Below are 24,808 nucleotides of genomic sequence, written 5' to 3'. Positions count from 1 at the left end.
CTTCAGGGCATATTACTGAGTAATCCAAAAGTAATATAACAAGAAATGTGACAAATTCTTTTTTACAGGGAGTGATTTAGTGCCATGCTGGATTACTTTTAAGAAAAGAAATCTACCATCCTCCTCGTGTTTTGTTCTGTATTCTGATCTTTAACTGAATTTCTATTAAGATTTTTAAATACTAGTGCAAAAACTAAATAAAGAATTACAATATTGTAATATATATTTAGCTTTTTCCTTTTTTTATTTTGATGATTAGCTTACAGCCCATGATGACCTTATAGCTCATGAAATATCCTTTATGGCGTCGATGCAGCGTGGCATAGAGGTGATCAGCTCTGTTAAGCCCAGATTGCTTTGATAGCTCATCTGTGTTTTTGATTCTTTCTGGGGTTCAGGTCGGACAAGCTGCCTTGCCCATCAACCTCAGTAAGAACTTATTCAGCAAACCATTTAGTCCTGCTAGAAAAGGAAATCAGCATCACCATGAAGCTAGTCAGCAGATGGAAACACAAAGCGCTCAGATATCTATCTATCTATCTATCTATCTATCTATCTATCTATCTATCTATCTATCTATCTATCTATCTATCTATCTATCTATCTATCTATCTATCTATCTATCTATCTATCTATCTATCTATCTATCTATCTATCTATCTATCTATCTATAATTTACCAAAAGACTGTACTGTAAGGGATCAAATGAACTAGAAAAAGTGCATTTAGCTGAATTTATATAGGTCCTTCACTAAAAAGTTTTAGAGCACAGCTCATGAGTTTGTGGTGAAAATTGTGTGAGCTGTCTATGGTCAAATATGGAGTTCCAGAAGGTTCAATGCTAGGACCAATTTCTGTTTACATGATACATGCCTTCCTTAGGCAATATCATCAGAAGGCATAGCGTACATTTTCACTGCTATACAGATGGCACCCAACTCTGTCTAGCCAGATAACACACACCAATTAGTTAAACTGCAGGAATGTCTTAAAGACATAAATACCTCTAATTCTCTAATTCAGTGGTTCCCAAACTTTTTTTGCTGCCCCCCCCAAATACCGCTTCGTCCACACCTCCATGGGTATTTTTGAAAACGCAGCTGTTTCTATGCGTTTGGGCCTTTCGTCCACACGTACACGGCATTTCAAATCACCGAAAACAGATTTTTAAAAACTCCTTTTTTGCATTTACGTGTGGACGAGGAGTACAGAGGTCGTCACACAATGTCAAAGGTATGTGCCTTTTTTCACGTCACGCTGTGCGCCACGTTATTGTTTACATGAGTGTGGGCGACCGTGGCTCAGGGGGTTGGGAATCGCATCTGTAACCGGAAGGTCGCCGGTTCGATCCCAGGGCTCTCTGTCCTGGTTGTTGTGTCCCTGGGCAAGACACTTTACCCTACTTGCCTACTGGTCTTGGCCAGAGGGGCCGATGGCGCGATATGGCAGCCTCGCTTCTGTCAGTCTGCCCCAGGGCAGCTGCGGCTACAACTGTAGCTTGCCTCCACCAGTGTATGAATGTGAGAGTGAATGAATAGTGGTATTGTAAAGCGCTTTGGGTGCCTTGAAAAGCGCTATATAAATCCAATCCATTATTATTACATGAGATGAATTCACTTGGCCTTAAACAGCTTACAAATATGGATATGAAACCAGATTCTTACTCTGGATGGCATTACCTTGGCCTCCAGTAACACTGTGAGGAACCTTTTTTGACCAGGATACGTCCTTCAGGGTACATATTAAACAACAACTGTTTTCTTCCATTTGCACAACATCTTTGAAACTAGAAACGTTCTTTCTCAGAGTGACACTGAAAAACTATCCATCTATCATCCTTATACTTCCTCCTCATACTTACTTTTCCCCCAAAAGCAACTTTTAACTACAGAAATGAATGCAGCAAACGAAAGGGACCAAAAGAGGAGAAGTTTTGTAGCATACTGTTGAATGCTACAAAACAAGGAGGAAAAAGTCAGTAGCACTGGTGAGAAAAATGTTCCTGACACTTGCTGATGATGGTACTATCCTCTTCACCTGTCAGTGGTTTCATGTTGTGGTTTACTCGCTAATATTCATGTTGGACAGAAGGACAATACTACTGAGTTTTGCCATATCTATACATTGCAAGCCAGAATCATAATGTCTACTCAAGTATATGCAGAAGCATTAAAAAGTAATTCATTTTGCTCTGGGAACTTCTGACAACTATGTCTTATGTATTTCGATGTTCTTCCTACAGACACAGTGGACTCCATCACTCCAGACAAGGTTAGAGGTCTAAGAGACATGTTGAACAGCAGTGCCATGGACATCATGTACTACACAAGTCCTCTGTACAGAGATGAGGTGAGTGAAAAAGCCCCACCATTTCAACATTCAGTGTAGCTGTAGCTCAGGTGGTAGAGCAGCCTACTAATCAGAAAGTTGATTGTTCAATCCTCGTCTTCTCCAATATCCTTGGGCAAGACACTAACCCCAAGGAGTTCTCTAAATGTTAGATAGAAAGAACTTACAGAGAAAGAGCATCTGGGTAAGCACTTTTGGAGGTCGGTGGATCCTGGGAGTCTGGCAGTCATCTCTGCACCTGAATGTGATCACTGATCCTAATGCACATTCAGGTATCAATAAATCAAGTACACATTAGAAAGTCTTTGGCAGCGAATTCACTTCTGAGATTTTTACTTCATCCATGTAAAAATGAGGGTCTTTCTCTTCCCAGCCTGCCTAGTCAGCTATGATTCAGAAGTCTACATAATAATCAGCAACAGTCTGTTTACCTTGGCGAAGGTACTTTTGCCAGTCAGAAATCTCTGACTTATCAAATGTCTTTGAACTTTTACTATATATATATATATATATATATATATATATATATATATCAAAGAAATTGCCCTTTGGTTTAAAGCAAATACAAATGCATGTTCTCAGAAGAGGTTTAGTTCATGCTTCTTCTCTTGTATCTTCTTCATGGCACCTGTTAGTGGGTGGGATATAATAGTGAGCAATTCAACATTTTGTCCTCACAGCTGAAAATGGGCATCTCCAAAACTGCTGCTCTTGTGAGGTGTTCCTAGTTTGCAGTGGTCAGTATCAATCAAAAGTGGTCAAAAGGAAGGAATGGGTGGTGATCCAGCGACTTGGTCATGAGGAGGCAAGTCTCACTGATGCACGTGGTGAGCAAAGATTGCCCATTGTGGGCTGATCCAACTGATGAGCTATTGAGGTTAAAGTGTAAGTCAAAGTTGTTACACTTACACTTAAAAAGAAATGACCAGTCTCTTATTTTGATGGTAGGTTCGTTTAATGAAAAAAAACAGGATATCAACAAAAAATCCTACGCCAACCAAAAAACATAAATTTGATCCCCAAGCAAAACATGACTTAGTACTTAATGGAGAAATCCTTCGTGACTGTCGTCCCGACTGCCTTCATATCATCAACAAGCTCCGCCTGTGTAGTTTTTGGCTGATCCACCACCTTTGTCATGATTCGCTTACAGAGTGTGTCACTTACATGTTCCAGTTAATTTTCCCTTTAGTACAGGGAGTTAGTGGATTTCCCAAATGCTTAATTGATATCACATTTAATAGTTTAATAATTTAGTTAATAGTTTTCAGTTTCCCTTTGCACTTTGTTTCACATGCATTTTTGCAATCGGCCAAATAAAACACCTTACTTTTAGTTTACCTCAGTAAGTCTCTGAATGTCTGCATTTGGATCCTCACTTTTCTCACACTCAACACATGACAACGATAAAACTTTTATTTTATTTTAACCTTTTATTTCAATGTGCTAATAAATGAAAAACAATAACAATAAATAAGTATTCTTACTACAAACCGTGTTCCTAAGGGCTAGCCTTTGTCCCCTCACTGATATGGTGCTGCAGGGAGCTGGTGCAGTGGTTTGTGATGTGAAGTCTGGCCTTTCTGTAGCAAGTTGTGTGGCTTTCCTCCAGGTACTCCTGCTTCATGACATGCATGTTGGATTAATTGGTGATTCTAAATTGTGATCAGTGTGTTGAATAAACTGCTTCCCTGCTGGCACTCAGCATTACTCCTATTAGGCTAAACCAAACTTTGTCACACTTAAAATCTGGTTAAGATTTTGTAATCCAGACTGGCTATGCAGCACTGGTCTACCGGCCGATCAAAATGACCCTAAAACATCAAATATAATCATATCTATTTGAATCTGATTGACATAATTAAACTTATATCTCATGGTGTTGTGCACACATGCTGTTGTTTTGTTTGTGTAGATTACCAGGGGATTGACTCTGGAACTGAATCGTCTGTACTCACTCTTCTGCTCACGGAACCCAGACTTTGAGAAAAATGGGAAGGTGTCCATAGTGTCTCACTCACTGGGCTGCGTCATCACCTTTGACATAATGACAGGCTGGGATCCAGTTCGCTTTCATCATCCAGAAGCCCTAGACCCAGAGGATCCACAGATCCACTGGCCTACTGATGAAAAGCACCACCTTCAGGAGCAACTGAGACTAACGCGCCTCAGGTACTCCTCTGGCTTTTGTCTGAAACAGGTAAGGAGTCAGTCCCCATCTGTTTCAGCAAAAAGTGTACCTAATGGCACAAAGGAGTTTGAGGAGAGACCCTCTTTATTCTTCCACATTTTTTCATTATATAGGAAGGGAGAGAGAAATATTTAATCACTTGTGTAATATAATTGTATAATACTTGTGTATTAATACAATATAAAGGTTAACTCTTTGTTTAAGTGGCCTTCATCAGCAGAATGGCTTGGAGCCGCTCAAAATGTAGGGAACAAATATCTTTATAAGGATCAATGCTCAATAAAATATAGCTTGAGAGTTTGATAATCTCTGTCAGAGATATCACTATGGTTTTGTCATTGACTTGGAGAAACAGTTTTATTTTATTCAGTTTCAGATTTTTCACACATTTTTCGGGTCACAATTTTCACATCAGCCTTTGTTTTTTCATTATGTATTAGAATGTTTTCGGCTGAAAGTCATGTCAACTGCTTTACACTGGCATAATAAATGGTATCCGTCATCCTGTCCAGGTTGAGGGACTTAGAGGATCAGTTCCAGGGTCTGCAGACTTCGTCTTGTGTTCCAGTGCCCGCCCTGAAATTCAAGGTAAAGATGGTGTAGCAGTTTCTCCTCAAACAGAGCAGATTTGCACACACAGATCTTTATTATAAAACTTTCTGGGAATATACTCTCATGGATAGTGTTCATTCCCACTGCTTTAGTTTGTCCACCACTGCGTTCCTTCAGCCCCACAGTGCAGTCAAAAAGTATTTGCCCCCTTCCTTATTGCTTATTGTGCTCAACATGTACTATATAGGGAAAAAACTAATTTGCACACCCTATGTGTCTTTCTGCAACTGATGCAGGAACCCTCGGTCATCCTGCCCTACCTTTCCCTGCTACTGCAAAGCCACAAACCATAACCCACAGCCACGCACCCCCACTGCCCAACTTAGGGCGGGAAGTTATTTGCTCTAACCCCTTCCCCAGTGAAAGAGAAGTTAACCACAGTCATCATCGAGTGATCTGGACATTGGCATCCTTTATGTAGTGGAGCAACTGCAGTGTGGCATGGTCCAAACTTGGTATGCTATATTAAATTACTAAGTTTCTCTCTGATGTAAAGCACTGAGAGTTAACCCCACACACCAACTGGAAAAAAATAAGCCCCCAACCCTCTGTTCAACACATCAATGTGCGAAATAAAAGGGACAGAGAAGTTGTTGATCAGGGTGTTCCACTAGTGGGCTATTTTCACCCTATAAAAAGCCATTTGGCACCAATCGGTCCACCAGACCCAAGATGGACCACCATTCTCGGTGTGTTTAGTTATGGGCTATTCACATCCGTGAAATGTGGGATGAACTTCTGATAGTAACAAGCCAATCCCATCTTGTCCACATGAGAGGATATTCGCCCACTTCCCAAGGGCAGTGCACCTGCCTCTGTCCAATCCTGCACTTCTTCAGGCTGGGAATAAGTCCAGCTTGCTTCAAGGGCTCCAGCACTGTGCTTACCCACTGTACATGCTATGCTCAGGTTTTTCTGTGGCTGATCATTTAATCTTCGTAGAAAGTAGCATTTGTAGTATTGGGATGCAACAGGCCGGGGCACCAAACCAAGGCATTTTTTCCTTGTACTCTGGAGATAAGAAAATCTGCCAGTAAGGCCTTGGTTAAATCCAGTGTCATGAAAAATTGAGCGGTGCCCAATTGTTCAAGGAGCTCATCAATCCAGGGCATGAGGTAGGCAGCAAACTGTAAACCAGCATTCACCTTGGGATAGTCAACACAGAACCTTATAGACCCATCCCTCTTCATGACAATAACAATAGGACTACACCAGGCACTATTACTCCTACTACCTTCATTTCCAGATTTAGTTTAAATTCTTTCAGAACTACTTTTTGTGTTCTGGCAATCTATAAAGTCTTGACCAAACCGTCACCATTGGGAAGTCTTAACATGATGTTGTATGAAATTATTGTAACCTGGAAGATGCAACTTGGCAACACATGCCTTCTGGGCTGATTAAAAAAGGTAGTTAGAAGGGACTCATCTCAGCTCTGTCATTCATCTGGCATTTCTTGCAGAAATATTATGGTGCTTTGCTTTGTAATATCGAATTGCACAGTCCACCTGAACTTATCACAAATGGCTTGATGAAACGACCCAGTGAAATCCATGCCAGTTTGTTCAAACATGACCTCCATAAGTGGTAAAGAGCACAAAGGTGCTTTTGGAATGTGAGCTGGATTTATGTGGTTAAGTGTGCACATGCACCCAAATATGTGGCCAATGGGATCGGGCTACTGGCATTTTACCGTTGTACCTATTTTACATTGATGCTACTGCATATCAGTAAATATCCCCATTTACACACTTAAAATGTGTGAACCAGATCCCTTTGAGTCAGGGACTGAATGTAGTCTGAATCTATCATGTCACAATGTATATCCCCTTTGCATTTTGATCACAACACTGTTTGGTGCCCCCCTGACTGGGAAAAGGTGTTGGAAGTGACCTGTACCACCACCACCTATGAGGGCACTTATTTTTAGAAGTGACAGGGTCACTCCATGCTTGCAGCACTCCTGCCCAAGGCAAGCTGGGTGCAGTTCCAGCAAGCAACTGGACTCATGGCAGTAAAGCAGGGACAGTGACTTTAGGTCCAGTCCATGGTATTAGATGGGTAGCCTGGTTTGCTTCAGTGTGTTCCCCTATATGCACAGCAAGGTGGTTCTTAGCCAAAGTGACGACCTGCTAAGAACCACCTGCCTTCGAGCTCACTGGCCTGTGACATCTCATTTACTCATCTCAATCCCTCACAAACTGCTCCGTGATGACCAGCTCCTGTAGCTGTTGTTGTCCAGCCGCCTTCCCTGTTTGCAGCTACCACATAGCCGCATCTTTCAGCTGCTGGACGTAGGCAGAAGGGTGGTCGGCAGGCCCCAGCTCGGTGCTCATGAAGTGATGATTTTCAGACATGTCCAAAAAGGACTATGGATCATCTGTGACAGTCATTTTGTGTTGCAAATTTACACTCAGATGTCTTTAGTTGGTAGAAAAATACTCTTATGTATGGCAAACTGGCTGTCACACTGAATTGTGTCACATTTGTATACAAGACAAAGATAAATCAAGTAAATGCAAAATGCAGTTTTATATGATGATTTCATTTATTAAGGGAAAAACCAATCCAAAGCTACCTGGCACTGTGTGAAAAAGTAATCCCCCTCAATAAATCACAAATTAACTGTGAATAACAACATTTTATGGAAAGACAACTTCAATGTAACTTATGGAAGCCCATTTCCGGAACAAAAAAAGTATCCATAACTCTAAATTTTGAGTTGTTAACTCAAAATTTTGACTTGTTTTCTTAAAGTTTCAACTGATTAACTTGAAATTTTGACTTATTAACTCGAAATTTTGAGAAAAGTAACTCGTAATTTTGAGAAAGATAACTCGAAATTTTGGATTACAGGCTTCCATAGTCCCTAGTGACACCCAGACCCGATTATTGTCTGACCCACTGAATCACAAAGTCACTTAAATAGAACCTGTCTGACAAAGTGAAGTAGGTAGAAAGAGCCCAAAAAAGGACACATCATTTCACGATCTAAGCAGAAAAGAAACAAAAATATCTATCAGTCTGGAAAGTACTACAAATTAATTTATGGTTAAAATTTTATTTGTGAAGAAGTTTATGACGTCGTTACTACTTAACATTAAAGGGATGGTTGGCTCAACAGAGCTCTGACTTTTTGTCGGCCTGGCTACAGTGCTGAAGAGAAACCTGGGGTTGTTCTTATTTTCTTCAATCAGTGATGAATAGTAAGATGTTCTAGCTTTACAGAGGGCTTTCTTATAAAGCAGCAAACTTTCTCCAGGCTAAACGATTGTCTTCTAAATTTGTGACAGCTTAAAAGTTATCTGCTTTAGCTACGCGTTTGAGAATTATTCAAGGGAGTCAAGTCCTTCTGATTTGAGGCTCTATTTTTCGCAGGAGCTACAGTAACCAGTGTCATACGTAGTGAGGATGTAAAATTATTAACAAGATAATCTGTGGATGTAGCGTTCAGGTACTCTTTGTGATTCTAAGTAATTTTTTTCCTGATTTTTAGGGTTTTTTTTGTTTGGGAGCTGACACAGTCTCTAAGGGGATGGGGTTTTGAAGGGATAACAAGAGGAGAGAAGCCACAAAGAGTTGTGTAGGACTGCAACTTTGCTTCCTGGTGCCGAATGAAATCATCATTTAAAAAATTAATATTTACTGAAATGAACTTTGTCTAATACTAACATTGTTTGATGATCTGAAATATTAAAGTGTGACAAAATGTGAACCGCATATCAAAAATGATGGGTTGCTATTATGCCATTCTATTCATCTTTTGTCATAGATCTGATTGCAGCTATAGTCTCCCTGTATTTCAGCCTAAAAACATTGTTGTATAAATCGGCCTTCATATTTAAAGTACAAACATTCCTAGCATGTCAAATGCTCCCAGAATCACAATCTGAGGGAGCTTCACTTGTAGTGTAAATGCCTGTGAGGAGCAATGACTATATCTCTAATATCTCTAATGATACCCTGTTCTCTGTATTGCAGGTAGAGAATTTCTTCTGCATGGGGTCTCCTCTGGCTGTATTCTTAGCATTGCGAGGAATCCGTCCTGGAAACAATGGCATGCAGGACCACATCCTTCCAAAATCTATCTGCAATCGCCTCTTTAACATATTCCACCCTACAGACCCTGTGGTGAGTCACTCGTTTCAGTTCAGTTTTATTTATACAGCGACAATAACAACAGTCGCCTAAAGGCACTTTATATTGTAAGTAAAGACCCAACAACAATACAGAGAAACCTCAACAATCAGATGACCCCCTATGATCAAACACTTCGGTGACAGTGGGCAGAAAAAACGCCCTTTTAACATAGAAAGAAAACGGCAGCAGAACAAGGCTCAGGGAGGGGCGGCCATCTGCTGCGACCAGTTGGGGTGAGTGTAAGAAGACAAGTTGAAGACAGGAAGAATTCCACAGATTAGAAATTAAGTCACACCCATTTCTTTTCTCACCAAGGTGCCCTGGTTCCTCAACAGCTGACGTGGACCATGTCAGGCAAATGATATATATATTAGGGGTGCAACAATATACAAAATTCACGGTTCGGTTCTGTCTCGCTAGCTTGCGCTGCGCTCAGTGGATCTGCACTCGACAGTGCAGCCTAGGCGGAGTAGTTGAACGCAGATCCACTGAGCGCTCAACACAGACAGCATCGTCAGAAGAAAAGTTGATAAAATAAATTAAACATTTTGTATTGTTCAATACATATGCGTACGGAACCGAAAGCACTGTATTGAACGGTTCAATATCGATACGAGTATCGTTGCACCCCTAATATATATATATATTCTGTCTTTAATGTTAAGCAGTTAAACATATAAGTCAGCACTTGCTGTTTATAAATAACGTTGGGTGTGTTTGGCCAGAGATTAATAATAAATAATAATTAAATGCAGACTGGTGAGTGAAAAAGAAACTATTGCAGCACAACTAAAGGAAGATTCAGGGTTATCTGATCCAACTCTAACTATATCAGCTTTTTCCATAAAGGCTTGCCATCTGTGGAACACACTTCCAACCGAAATCAAATTGATTACAGACATCAGATCCTTTACATTGAAAGTTAAAGTTTTGTTAAAGGGAAATCAGAGATGTAGTAATTTTAACTAATGATTTTTAATTTATTTTAATTGTAATTAATTATTAATTAATTATCTATTAATTGTAATTGTATTTATGATGTATTTTGGTTTTATGAAAATGTATGTTTTATTGTAAAATGTATCTATGTTGATTGTAATCCCAACAAGGGACAATTGTTGAAAATTATTGTAACGCACATAACATGAAACTTATGTGCGTTACATCAGTTTCATGTTTTTTACTTGGACTATGTTAAACTGTACGGAGCCCCGCAGGGGACATGGGAGAAAAAAAAATTAAGACGGACTTTTGCGAGATCTCGCAAAACTAACTCAGGATCTCACAAAACTTTTGCGAGATCTCGCAAAAGTTTTAGCCGCATTCTTCGGAGGCCGCCAGCTCGAAGCCGACCGTGAGGTCGAGGCACGATGTGCCGGGAAAGCGGTGTTCCTCCCGCCTGTAGTAGGTCTCAACCTCCCGTTAGCTTCGAGATGGAGCACTTTTGCAAATACGTGATGTCTTGTAAACCGAGCAGATATCTGACATTTACACAACTACATTCACGCCTGAAAATATCTTAAAAGTTTATTTTGTGACCCAGAAAGAGTAATATTACAACTAGAGCTGGGCGATAGAACGATAACGATATGTATCGCGATATAACTTTTACTCGATAGAGAAATTAAGCTATCGCGATAGCTTAATAAAAATAATAATAAAATAAAAAAAAGGTCAGCCAATCCAAACTAAGTAGCGCAGAGCCGAACCAATCACAGCCGCAGCGTCACGTCGCGTGACTTGTTACGTACAGCACAAGTGCCAAGCCGCACGTGTGTTTGTTTGGGAAGCAGCCAGCGGGTAATGGAGGAAATGAGTGTGCCGACTAGAAAAATCAACCGAGCGTGACCGAAGAGAAAACAGATAATGGTTCCAACGCCGGAGAGATTGTCGAACGGAAGAGCCATAGAAGTTCCGTAGTGTGAAGGTATTTCGGCTATTTCAAGTCTGACAAAAAACAGAGTAGCGTGCACTGTAAATTGTGCCGAAAGCAAGTCTGGAAATACAATGAACTGGTGCATGCGTCACACTGTGCGCCACGTTATTGTTTCGGTGAAATGAATTTCTACAATACTGTTAATTCTACTCTCTGCAGTGTTTAAATGCTTACATATACACACAGTTACTGTCCCTCCACACATACGACTCGGTTCTGCTTCTATGCCCCAGCTTTGTTTACTTTTTCCCACCAAGGCTTCTAGACTTCTGATTGGCCAATATTTCTGCACGGTTAGGAATCGAGCGCCACCTGCTGCTTTGGCATGTTCATAGCAGCGTTTTCCTTCATTTCTCCCTTTATGTGTGGACGGGATTATTTTTTAAAACGAAAACGGAAAATCTCCGTTTTCAAAAATACCCGTGTACGTGTGGACGTAGCCTCAGTCTCTGACTGGAAGCGCTAATTCGTCATTCGGCTTTTGTCAGACTAAAGTAACTGTTAAAACTGTTTGAAAAGCTAAGCTATACAACAAGGAGAGATTGAGAATTTCCTTGTAGTTCTCAGTTTATTTGATATTGACAAAAGTTAGTCAGTTTTGTCTGTTCTTCTGTAAAACAAACTAAGATTTATTTTTAGAATTAATATTTTGTTTCTAAGTGGAATTGACAATTTAGTAGTCTGTTTCGTTTGTTCTATTTTGAAACTTAAACGCTTTAGCGGCTGCCTTTTGTGTAGTTTGCAATATTTGCCTTTATTTATCTGAAAAAGTCTCATGTTCCTTAAGTACATCTACCCTGTTGAACTTATTATGGGAAATAAATATTTAAATAAAAACAAGCTGCTGATTATTTCACATTTTACTTGTGAGCAACGGCACATTTAAATCTTACAAATATAGTTATTTGGCTTATATCGTGATAGATATCGTTATCGCCTGAAATGAAAAAAACATATCGTGATATGAAAAAATCTCATATCGCCCAGCTCTAATTACAACTAAGTAATTGTTGGAATTCAACTTTTGCGAGATCTTGCAAAACCGCAAAGGTTTTGCAAGATCTCAAGTTTGTTTTACGAGATCTTGCAAAACTTTTGCGAGATCCCGAGTTAGATCTCGCAAAAGTCCATCTTAATTTTTTTTTCTCCCATGTCCCCTGCGGGGCTCCGTAAAACTGCACTGTCCCTTTTAAATAAATAAATTCAAATTCAAATATGCTTTAGCAAAAAGCAACGTTTGAAGCCAAATATTAAAAGTAGAGAGGATGTGTGTATCATGGGTCCAAAGTGGGAGCTGTTGTGGCTGAAGCGCCACAGTTATGTATCTTATTAACCTGCTGAGATAATAAGTACCTATTTTAATGATCAAGCTATTCATATCTTGTTCAATGAATACTGACAAAGATAATGTTACAAAAGGTTACGGTAGTATTACACTAATATAAATTTAAAAAATTTAAAGACAAGCTTACAGTCATGATTAAATTGTGTCTTTAAAATACCTAATGAGTTTAAATATTTGTTTGTTTTAGGCGTACAGACTGGAGCCTCTAATCTTAAAGCACTACAGTAACATTGCACCTGTTCAGATCCACTGGTAAGAAATGTCAAGTGTCTTGTATATAAAAGATGTTTTCCAGCTGTAAAGGCTAGAATAAAATAAACTTTTTGGTTTTGTGTGTAGTAATAACTATCATGTCATTTAAGTAAGGGCGAAATGTTTCATTGAGCAGAGGTTGATGTGATGTGCAGGTACAACACTACCAACCCGGCACTGTATGATCTGATCCGGCCCACGCTGCTCAATCCCCTGAAGGAGATTGTGTCTGTCTCAGATTCAGAGAGCATCCCTAGCCCTTGCACGTCTCCCCCCCAGCCCCGGCGGCACTATGGAGAGTCAATCACCAACCTGGGCAAGGCCAGCATTATGGGTGAGGATTTCGGCAATAGAGTCATAGATGATAGGAGAACATTATATATATGTGATTTTTTCAACTTCTTATGTTTAAAAATCAGTTTAGTGAAATAATAATATCTGAAATGGATATGAATGCCAAGTAAAATCAGCTGATGTAAGCTGAGAGAAACAGAAGATGCTTGAGCTGCTGATATTGTAGCAGCCCCAGCACTGGGCAGTAAACATTTTCTAAACAAATCAATAGAAGCAATTAGCTCTGGAGAGTAACTTTAACTGGATAAAAGACATTTGATATTACACAGCAGATATAGAGGTACTGCTTCTAACACTATTAGAACTTCACTCCACTAAGCTCCCAAAAATTTAAGATGAGACAAGCCAAGCGTTTTTAGGTCATGAAATTTGTAGAGCACTAGAACGATAAAAACAAACATTTCAAGGTGACATTTTGCTGCCACAGTTGTGGTCCACAGACAAGGGTCATGAACCTGTTGCCCTTTTGCCCCCTTCGAGTGACTCCCTGAGGCTCCCTTGAGAATTAATACGGTTGGTGCATCAATCCAGCTTTTTCCATTACTGCCCAATACCTTGGTTGTGGGTATCCGGAAAACCCCAAAAGGGAGCAGTTGAAAGAAGAAAAGGGCAGAAGACACACGACTTTTTTGAACACAGTAAATATTGTTAATGAAGAACTTTAGATTAGGAATACAAAATAAGATGATCTAATGCATAAATCTAATTACCCCTAAGGTGCTGCAAGTCTCGGAAAGGGAATTGGAGGAATCCTATTTTCCCGCTTTTCCCGTTCCAGCGGCCAGGTGGGTGGAGTGGAGGAGGAGCCATCAGATTCTGAGAGTGGGACCTCTGATGTAAAAAATGTGGGAACAGGAGAGGAAGAAGTAGCAATGGCAGAGAAAGAAGACAAAGACAAACAAATAATGGAGGAAAGAAGGGAGGTGGAGCCTGCCATGTCCCAGTCCACCTCAGCTGTCTTGGACATCACCTCATGTAAGTGCTGTAAAGTAAAGCATCTATGATTTGCTGTGGTTATTGAGATCTTAAACCAACGTAGCTGCTCTTCAGGGGCTAGAGCAGATCATCCACTAATCAGAAGGCTGGTAGTTCAATCCCAGGCTGAGTCTGAATGCTAAAGCATCCTTGAGCAAGAACTCTGAGTTGCCCCTGATGCATTCATCAGAATGTGTGTGTCACACAGAATCTGTGTGAATGATAATTAGAAAGTACTTAGCTATAATCTCTACAAGTAGAGAGTAGTAAATAAGTGTGAGACATGTATAAAGTGCTTGAGTAAAAGAGTACTATATAAGAACCAGCCCATTTACCATTTCTTTTATCTCCCTGTAATCATTTTTCAGAAACTTTTTTGTGAGTCAAAATCATGTTTGTTCTGTTAAGTCAGTTCAGTTCAGTTCTATGTATATAGTGCCATTTCATAACAACAGTTGCTTCAAGGTGTTTTATATTGTAAAGATCCTCCAGTATCAGAAAGAAACCTCAACAATCACATGACCCGCCTACGAGCAAGCAACAGTGGGCAGAAAAACCTCATAACCGGAGGAAACCTCCAGTGATGTGAGCTGTGAAGGATTATACTTCTTGGATCCTTCACCGCAGACATTAACTCTGTGGATAAAACATAAAGTTCACCAGGGAAGACACAAATGATAACAGGTTGCCATTCCTGAACTGTGCCGTGCACATTGAAGAGAATGGAAACCTCAACACTGAAGTTTACTGGAAACCCACACACATGGACCAATACCTCCTCTTTGACTCCCACCACCCTCTGGAACACAAACTTGGAGTAATCGGGACCGAGGGAACACACACGTGTAAAGGAAGCTCTTAAAACATGTGGTTATCCTAATTGGACTTTCATCAAGTCAGCAAAGACGCACAGAAAAGAAGATCAGACACCAACTAGGGAGGATCAGAAAGACAAAGTCAACAACATTGTCATCCCCTATGTAGCCGGTTTATCAGAAAAACTCAGTCTTCTCCAAGCACGACATCCCAGTGTACTCCCAGCCACACAGATACAAACTGGTTCATTCCAAAGACAAAACTCTTAAACATAAACTTAACAACGTGGTATATGCTATACAGTGCAGTGAGGAATGCTAGGACCTCTACATTGGAGAGACTGGATAAACACATGGCACAACATAGAAGAGCCATCACCAGGGTACAAGACTCGGCTATCCATCTGCATCTAAAGGACACAGGTCACTCTTTCGAGGATGCCAGTGTTCACATTTAGGACAGATAAGACAGATGATTTGAAAGAGGAGTGAAAGAAGCCATCTATGTCCACTTTGGATGACCATTATTGAACAGAGGGCGGGGCTTAGGACACCAACTGTCAACCCTCTGTAATCCAGTTTTGAGATCCTTCCCAGACACTTTAAAGCCCACTCACATCCTGGGTCATTTGACTTCAGTAAATCACATGATAGGGTGAGGCAAGGTCTTACAATTTGTTCACCCACACCCGTTTTCACACCTTGGCTCATGTGATTAGGTAGAGGAACAATAAGGGGTCCATGACCCTCTTGTGGACACTCCACAAGGCTTAAATCTGGGAATCTCCACCAATTGCTCTTAGAACTGAAGAAGCTTCTTGGATGAGATGTAAAACGTCTTCAAGAAAACTTTAAAAAATCCTGACGCTTTTCCAAGCTCCTTAGACTAGACCTTGGTTAGTTTTTCCCCAGTTTAGATTTTTAGTTTAGTTTATCTCCATGTTCTTTTGCCTTTGTTTCGCATGTGTTTTGGCCGTCAATAAACAGCTTGTTTTTTGTTAAACCTGATTCCTGCCTTGAGCGTCTGTATTTGGGTCCTCTTAAATAAATACAGGGTCTGCCACTGCACTGCAATGAAGTGTTTTGAGCAGATAGTGTCTCAGCACATCAAAGACTGCCTACCTCCCTCTCTTGACCCCCACCAGTTTGCTTACAGAGCAAATCGGCCTACAGAGTATTCCATTACCATCACTAGGAAGAGCTGCGAGAGGAAGCTCTTTGTGGACTCAGCATTCAACGCCATAATCCTAGACATCCTTTCCCACCAAACTGGACCACCTCCACATCCCCCCTGCCTCCTGCTCCTGCATCAAAGATTTCCTAACCAACCGGCCTCAATCAGTCCGACTTGACCCCCACCTCTCCACTCTACTCTCACTCAGCATCGGGTCCCCAGAGGGTTGCATTCTCAGCCCCCTACTGTATGTCCTCTACACCTATGACTATACACCAACCCACACAACCAATGTCATCATCAAGTATGTCAATAGCACTGTGATTGAGCTCATCTTTGATGAACATGAGACAGCATGCAGGGTGGAGGTAAAGAGTTTGTCCCACTGGCACTCAGAAAATAACCTGAACCTCAAAAGAACTCATCATGGACTTCAGGAGGCACAGTCAGGTCCAATTCCCTCCCACCCATCCATCCTTCCTTCCTTCCTATTATCCGGGGCCAGGTTGCAGGGGTGGCAGCCCAAGCAGAGAAGCCCAGACCTCCCTCTCCCCAGCCACTTCCTCCTCGACCAGGTGTCCGGGGAGACACCAAAGCGTTCCAAGGCCAGCTGAGAGATATAATCTCTCCAGCGTGTCCTGGGTCTGCCCTGGGGCCTTCACCCGGTGGACATGCCCGGACTACCTCACCCAGGAGGCTCCCATCCTTTTCAGATGCCCGAACCACCTCAACTAGCTCCTTTCGATGTGAAGGAGCAGCGACTCTACACTGAGCTCCTCTTGGATGGCCGAACTTCTCACCGTATCTCTAAGGGAGAGGCCAGCCACCCTTCGGAGGAAGCCCATTTCCGCCACTTGTATCCACGGTCTCGTTCTTTCAGTCATGACCCACAGCTCGTGACCATAGGCGACCGGTACAGTGTCCGCATCACTGCAGCCGCAGCACAAATCAGTCTGTCAATCTCTTGCTCCTCCTCCCGTCACTCGTGAACAACACCCCAAGATACTTAAACTCTTCCACTTGGGGCAAGAACTCATCGTTGACCCGAAGTGGGCACTCCACCCTTTTCTGGCTGAGGACCATGGCCTCAGATTTGGAGGTGTTGATTCTCATTCCCACCGCTTCACACTCCAAACCATTCCAAAGCGAGCTGGAGGCCATCACCCGATGAAGCCAACAGAACCACATCATCCGCGAAAAGCAGATACCCCAAAGCAGACACACCCAGGTCCTACGCTCCTCGCCACCGCCCGGCTCACAATGCACCTGACCCCTACGGTGCCTTGTGCGGGTGGTAGGCCTGCAGGAGGATGGGTCCATGTCCCTTTTTCTGGCTGTGCCCAGCCAGGCCCCATGGACTAAGGCCCAGCCACCAGAAGGTTGCCCTCGGGCACCCTCCCCAGACAATGTGCCATGGGAAACCCTACCAGAGAGGGAAAAAAAAACAGACAACATAGCCCCGGGGATCCCTGGGACACACAAATCCCTCCAACATGATAAGGTAGCGATTCGCGGAGGGGAGGTCCAATTCCCTTGCATCATAAATGAAATATAGGTGTAATCTGTCTCCACCTTCAGGTTTCTGGGCACTCACATCTCCGCCAATCTCACCTGGACCCACAACACCATCGCCCTGGTAAACAAGGCCAAGCAGCAGCTAGAGTAACCTGGACCAGAAGCTGCTGCTGGCCTTCTACCACTCCTTAGTGGAGATTGTGCTCTGCATGGGTGTCTGGTATGCAGGGGCCACAACTGAGAAAAAAAAAAGGCTGCACAGAGGTTAATTAACACTGCCCAAAAAATCATTGGCTGCCCTCTGCCACCCCTGGAGGCCATCGCCAGCTCCTCCTGTCTCAAGAAAACTAGGGCCATCACAGGTGACCCCTTGCACGACGCCCACTACCTGTTCGACCTGCCGCCCTCTGGTTGGCACCTAAAGTCAGTCAGGTCCCACACCTCAAGATTCACAAACAGATCCTTCTCCTTGGCTCCCCCACACCCCACCCACCTCACTAATCTGAGCCATAGTCTGAGTAACCCCCATCAGTCAGGCCACACACACACACACACGGACTGTCTTCAGAAGTATTTTTTCTTTGCAGTACTTCCAAGCACTCTATTGCTTTTTATATATTCCTCTTGATTGTATATATTTCTCCTCTTTGTTATGTATTCCCGCTGTCTGCTATTTATATTTTATAGAATAGAATAGAATTCAACTTTATTGTCATTGCACATGTCACAGGTACAGGGCAACGATTATTCCTGCACAGCTGGTTTTGTGCACCCACAATTTTGTTGTACATGTACAATGACAATAAAGGGCTATTCTATTAAATTTTTTGATGAGAAAGAAAGGTTGGTGGTTACAAATGTATTACATTCAGTATTTATAAATATGTTTTATGATCTACTGTAGTTTACTAATGCATACCTACAAAATATTCAATGTTTGGTTAATAGTAAGAGTTTAGGCCAAAAGTAGAAATTTTATTGCTCCAGTAAACTGAAATGGAAACCACATGTTGCATAGTGAAAAAAAGTCAAATGAACTTCTTCAGTATGAGTATTCAGCACCAGCCTGGCTCACATGATCTTAGATCCTAATATGGCATTTCTTCTGTTGCAGTGGAATTGGAGAGACGCATTGACTTCGAGCTGCGGGAGGGATTAGTAGAAAGCCGCTATTGGTCAGCTGTGACTTCACATACAGCCTATTGGTGCTCATATGATGTGGCTCTGTTTCTCCTCACCTTTATGTACAGACAACATGAGCTTCCTGAACCTGCTGAAGACAACTCAGACGCCACATAAGTGCAAAGTGAGAGTGGGACCTGTACGCCTGAGTCAATTTACTTTCTTTTTCCAACTTTTGAAATCCAAATTCAATTTCAAAAATGTTGGGATGCTGTATAAAATGTAAATGAAAAAAGAATTTTCAAATTTCAAATTCCGTTTTATTCACAATGCAACAAAGAAAACATATCAGATGTTAACACTGAGAAAATTTACCATAAAAAAACCAAGGCCTTTTTAATTTTATTGAGACTTGTAACCAAGTCTCAAAACGTTTGCACAGTTTCACGTTTACCACTGTGCACCACTACCTTTTCTGTTGTAGCTGGACTTCTGCGAGAGGAATGCTGCCTCATTCTTGTCTGTCTATGTTGTGTTGCTCTAAAACCTCTATATACATTTCAGCATTGATGGTGCCTTCCCAGATACATAGGTTGCCAATTACATAGGCACAAATGAAACCCTGTACCATCAGAAATGCAGGCTTTTAACTGGGTGCTGATAACAAGCTGGGTGACGCCTCTTATCGTTAGTCCTGAGGATAAGGTATTCATGTTTTCCAAAAACAATTTCAAATTTCTGTTGTGTGTTCAGAGAACGTTTTTCTATTTTGTCCATTCTGAGACAAAGAATGGACTGAGACTGTCTTCTCTGAGCTTTGACCCAGAGAAAAGTGATCATGTTCACATATGGCTTCTTTTTTGCATAATAGAGCTTTAATCTGCATATGTAGATGGCACAACAAACTGTGTTCAGACAGTGATTTCTGGAAGTGTTCCTGAACCATGCAGGGATTTCCATGACAGAATTATGCTTGGGAATCTAAAGACTACCAATCTCATAAATCCTTGAGGAGACTGCTGTTGTAATTTGGTACTATATAAATTAAAATAACATCACTCTAAAACCCTAACCACTAACCCTCTGAATGCGGCTTGTTGTTGGTTCACTGCTGTATAGTTCTACCTCCTTTGCACCGAATATATATGTGTAGCATGGCTTCTTTAATGGTTCCTCCTCCTTTTGTAATAGCGATACTAAATTTAGCCTGTTTGTAGTTTTGGAGACCCAGCACTGCACCCTTGAAAAACCTGTACCTAGCCAGGCCCCTGTAGTTGGTGTAGGAGAAGGTAGTTTTACAAATGTGTGCCTTAAAGCAGATATCCCATAAACCGGAGAGGAAATGGTGTTTCGACACTGTGTCAAGCTTGTGAAGTGCAGATGTTTTGAAACACTGCTCCGAAGCATGGTTCAAAACACCTGGGTCGCATGACCACAACTAAACAAGGTTTTGGTGCACTTCACCCCAATTTCAACCGGTGCCAAACCTGCTCCTTCTAGGCATTACAGAGCACCAGGATTCCAATGTTTCAAGAATCTGAGTCATTTGTAATTACTTCAATTAAACACTGGAATCTATAGTGTAATCAATCCAATATTATATAGATATATACATAATATGTAAAGACCTCTTTTGAATGATTACTAGCATCAAGACAGAGACTGGGGGCTTCTAGCACAAAGCTGACACTAACACCTGGAAAGCTTCAAAATCAACCAAAGACGTCCAAAGTTTGAAGGCTTTGAGGAAAAAACGAGACAGACTGAGCTCCAGACAGCTGGAAACCTCTGTGGTTATTCCAGTAAACACAGTGGTCTTTTCTAAGAAGGATTTACTTTGTAAATTAAGTTGCTGAAAGCAATATGACTATTAACAGAGGAAAAATTTTGCTGAAGTACACCGATCACTATAGTCACAGGCTGCCACCCATCTTTAACGGTCCCAATATTTTTCTGGCCTCCAAAATATGTGTTGATCATAATTATTAACAGTCTGGTATGATGAGTAGCTTTGTTTGGAATTGTGCAGAGCTCGTCTGTGCCAGTGTAGTGTACTGGTGTAGTGAAGGTTGGCCAGCAGATGTCATCATGGAGACGGGTTTCAGATTGTTTCAAAGCCTCAATACAACTCTGGCACAAATGCTTTGAGTGTTTCAGTGTTTCACAAAGTCTCACTTTGCCCATCTATAGGTTTGATTTACCCCATTATAACTGCCCTAACACACAACAAACACAGGGGATATAACTACTGGCTGATCAGTCCAGGACGTAAGCACATAAGGTAATAACAAATACTAACAAATTATGTAACACCAAACAAAACAAAATAACTGTTAATTTAATAACCTCTTCAAATCAATAATACTGAACAACAATGCCTAGTGTGAGTCTATATATTAGTAAAAACTAAAACCTGTTTGTAGATTCTGTGTTACCCAGAGAATAGCTTTGTGCGCCAATTCAATTTTAAACAATTTTCTTAAAGGCCACTTTACCTAACTCAAAGCATTCAATGGAGATGTGCCATGTACATTAGCTGAACTGTAAAGACACAAGCATGCAGAGAATCTGACACTAACACCTCACACTAAATTTGCTAATGTACTATGCATACATTAGAATTCAGAGAAAAGTTTAACCTGCCAGTTAAATGTTTTAACTTGTTTTCACTGATCCCTTGTAATATGTGTTTGCACTTTTGTTTTTTAGTTGAAACCCATTATATGTGATGTCCTATATATGCATCGGTGTAGAGAATTTGGGGGCCAACAAAAATTAGGAGACAGCTAACAACAACAACAAGAAAACAGTTTCAACCAAGAGAGGTCTAGGTTCTGCACAGTAAGGATAAATTATATATCCTTTCTGTGTGTAGAACAGTTCTGAATTTGAGAATAGGTTGTTGTTTGTTTGTTTTTGCATTTTTAGCTTGTACCTTAAAAAGTCCAGTCAGCTTGTCAATTGTTTTGAATACCAAAACCTACAAAAAGTACCCTTGGATTCAAATGTACTATTATTTTAAATGTTTATAAAAAATATAGTGATGTTTTCATCCTCAGTTTAATATTGAATAAAATCAGATCTAATATCAAATATGTTGGACATGAAATATTATGTTTTCTAAAAATTGTTAGGAAAAGGCCCTAAATGTCTGATGATGTGGGGTGGCCAAATACTCTGCATTGCTGTAAAAGGTAGCATAGCAAGGATACATGGTAAATGAAGACGGTTTTCATGAATGATGCATGATGATACATACTGTATGACTTAAAATCATCAGAGTGTGACCCCATAAACGACTTCCCTAAACCTGCTGGTTTGGAAGTCCAGCAGTTCATCTAAACAAAAGGAACTTAGAGTAAAACAGATATACGTGTGTTTGCTATACCATATATCAGTAAGAGCAGATATAACCTCTCTCCTGACCTTAAGTTGTGTGTGCATGCCAGAGTGCTCTGGGAGGCACACAGAGTCTCCACAGACTACTAAGGATCAACCCTCTACCAACATGACATTGATTATGCAACTCTAAGCATGTATGAGTAAATATTTCTAAGCATAAAAAACAATCCACTATATAAACCTGACACCCTGGAAGCAAAATGAAAACACTAACAATATTGAGAATTAAAAGGTTTCCATATCACATTGAGAAACAGAATATGTCTTTTGGACCCATCAACGATGCTGTTTACATTTTGTACAGTGACAACTTTTTCAGTCTTTTTTTTTCTTTTTTTTAATAAATGTAGTTATGTCAAATGTTACTTTGCAACTGATGAAATGAGAAGTCTAGCTAACACCATGTTTCTGTCTAGCTACCCCCTTCTGCCTACATTGTACAGTTCCTTCATGACTGATGTGGCTCTTATTAGATTCTTGTTGTTTTTTTTTTTCCATTTTATGATTAAAAAACCAGGAACATACACTTCTTTCTCTGGTCTTCATTTTACATTGTGAAAGATTTAATTTGTATATGCAGAACACACTTCTGATTTAGCACATACTATTATGGGTGTAATAAAAGATAAGGGAGAATTTTTAAATAAAAATTATATTACTCTGCTTGAAATGTTTAACCCCGTTCAAACCATTTTTGGACAGAAACAACAACAACAAAAACAACTTTAGTTATTACTAATCTATGTTATATGTCCAACACAATATGTCTCGCTCACCATGTCGAAAATGTTTTACACATATAGCAGCAAAGATGAACAGGCACATGGCTAAAAAAATGAGCAGGACACAGAAAGGAATTGGTAGGAATACTAGAGCGAAACACTAGCTAGTGCTGTCAACCCAGGTACAGCAAGGCCTATGACTCAATGCCCCGCATGTAGATCCTGGAATGCCTCAAACTATACAAGGTCAACAGGACCTTTAGATCCTTCATCGGGAACTCAATGGGGATGTGGTGAACAACACTAGAGTCCAACTTCAAGAAAATAGCGCAAGTCACCATTAGGGATGAGTATCGAACACCGGTTCTTGTTGAGAACCGGTTCCCACTGTTTCAATTCCTTGGAATTGTTTGCCATTTTTGCAAACGATTCCCTTATCGATTCCAGTCGCTCCGAATGACGTCACCACGTTGCGGAGCATCAATTACCTGGCAAGAAACATGGCGGCTCAAACGCTCAAAAGTTTGGTTATACTTTACGAGAACAGATGACAACAGGGCAACTTGCAATACTTGAAAAGTAGACATTTCACTTAAGGGAGGAAACACTACGAATATGCAAAAGCATTTGCTCACAAAACATGCGATAACCTTAAATGAATGTCGTGTTTTTAATTCCGCTCCGGACTCGTGAATCTCAACCCAGCAGCAGTGGTAACGTTTGCACGTCCTCTCCCGTTAATGCGGCAGGTAAATAATCAACTAACAGTGCATATTATGTTCGCGCGATCTGCCTTATTACAAAACCTGCCATTACTGTGCATTTAGGTGACCATGATGAGAGACACAGACAGAGTCTGGCTCAGTTGCTGGCATTTCTCACTGCAGTCAGAATCATATGTTGCATGAATGTTTTGGAGATGTTCACACAGGTGGTTGCTGTTGCCATTCCTGGTTAAAAATCTTGAAGTTGAGGATCACTGTGAAGAAATTCCAGGGATGGCTCTGGACAAACTGCACTGCAGAGAACTCCCTGAACCCTGTTGTAAATATTATTATCTTCTCAATTGTGGATGCTCCCTCTAGAATAAGACCAGAGAAATCATAACAGGCAAACATTAATTTTGAACATGCACTCTACAACGTTTCCTACTGAATCAATCAGATAAAAATTGAAGGTGAATACTGGAGGTGATCTCTTAAAACTGCCACCACCTGGTTTTCTGCTGTTCACCTGTTGTTCTCTGTACTGGAACATTTTAAAAGGAGCTGTTTGTAGAAGATGTCTGGTTTCACCTTTGTAGTGTAGGCCTGTGACAAAGTAGGGGGTGGAACACAACTGGATAATATTGGATTTTTGTTGGAAAAATATCCATCCATCCATTCTTAAAGCAGAGAAGCATATGAATAAATAGATATTGGAACAGGTCATGCCATTCAAGTGATTGCTGTGACCTGGGACCTGGAAGATGTTCCTAACCATTATGTGCTTGTCGCCAACCTTTCTAACAGGACTAAGGCAACCTGCAATCACCAGGTAGTCTTGTAGTTCAGAAATTTGATTTTGGATGTCCTCAGTGGTCTGAGGATGAACAATCGGAAGAAAAAATAATGTTTCAGATTCCAAATGCACTGCAACAGATTCTCTTTTTAAAAACACATTACATGTTTTGGGTCCAGTTTTCTGGGCATGCAACTTGGGGACAGCACACACAAAAAAACAACAAACACAGAAACCTAGGTGTGTGCAATAACATTAGGAGAATCATTTAAAGTAATATAATGTACTGAAAAAAACAACAACTATGTTTGATGCTTTATCATCTATTAAATATTAGATACTCTAAGGCTACTGTTGTATTGTGATTGTTATTTTCCATTTTTTAATTTAGACTTAAAAAATGC

At 40.8% G+C, this 24,808-nt stretch overlaps 1 protein-coding gene and 1 pseudogene across 1 annotated transcript in view; both read left to right on the top strand.

Annotated features, from left to right (window-relative positions):
* The window catches only part of ddhd1b (DDHD domain containing 1b), a 32,025-nt gene extending 9,319 nt beyond the window's left edge, over positions 1-22,706 (top strand). The window contains exons 6-13 of the mRNA XM_086263043.1: positions 2,243-2,349; positions 4,265-4,521; positions 5,053-5,128; positions 9,134-9,283; positions 12,761-12,825; positions 12,981-13,159; positions 13,897-14,154; positions 18,773-22,706. Of these exons, the coding sequence (XP_086119169.1) occupies positions 2,243-2,349; positions 4,265-4,521; positions 5,053-5,128; positions 9,134-9,283; positions 12,761-12,825; positions 12,981-13,159; positions 13,897-14,154; positions 18,773-18,957 (1,277 nt within the window). The 3' untranslated portion in view covers positions 18,958-22,706. The remainder of the gene's footprint in view (positions 1-2,242; positions 2,350-4,264; positions 4,522-5,052; positions 5,129-9,133; positions 9,284-12,760; positions 12,826-12,980; positions 13,160-13,896; positions 14,155-18,772) is intronic.
* On the top strand, positions 14,438-18,791 carry LOC147313470 (uncharacterized; annotated as a pseudogene).
* Positions 22,707-24,808: the final 2,102 nt, after the last annotated feature.

Source organism: Aulonocara sp. 'chitande type north' Nkhata Bay, linkage group LG15, assembly GCF_057382095.1.
Source record: "Aulonocara sp. 'chitande type north' Nkhata Bay isolate Kocher_YH1m ecotype deep benthic linkage group LG15, A_spYH_male_GT1.1, whole genome shotgun sequence".
Classification (NCBI taxonomy): Eukaryota; Metazoa; Chordata; class Actinopteri; order Cichliformes; family Cichlidae; genus Aulonocara; species Aulonocara sp. 'chitande type north' Nkhata Bay.
The sequence above is the reverse complement of the archived record's forward strand: the minus strand, read 5'-3'. Positions and strand labels throughout refer to the sequence as shown.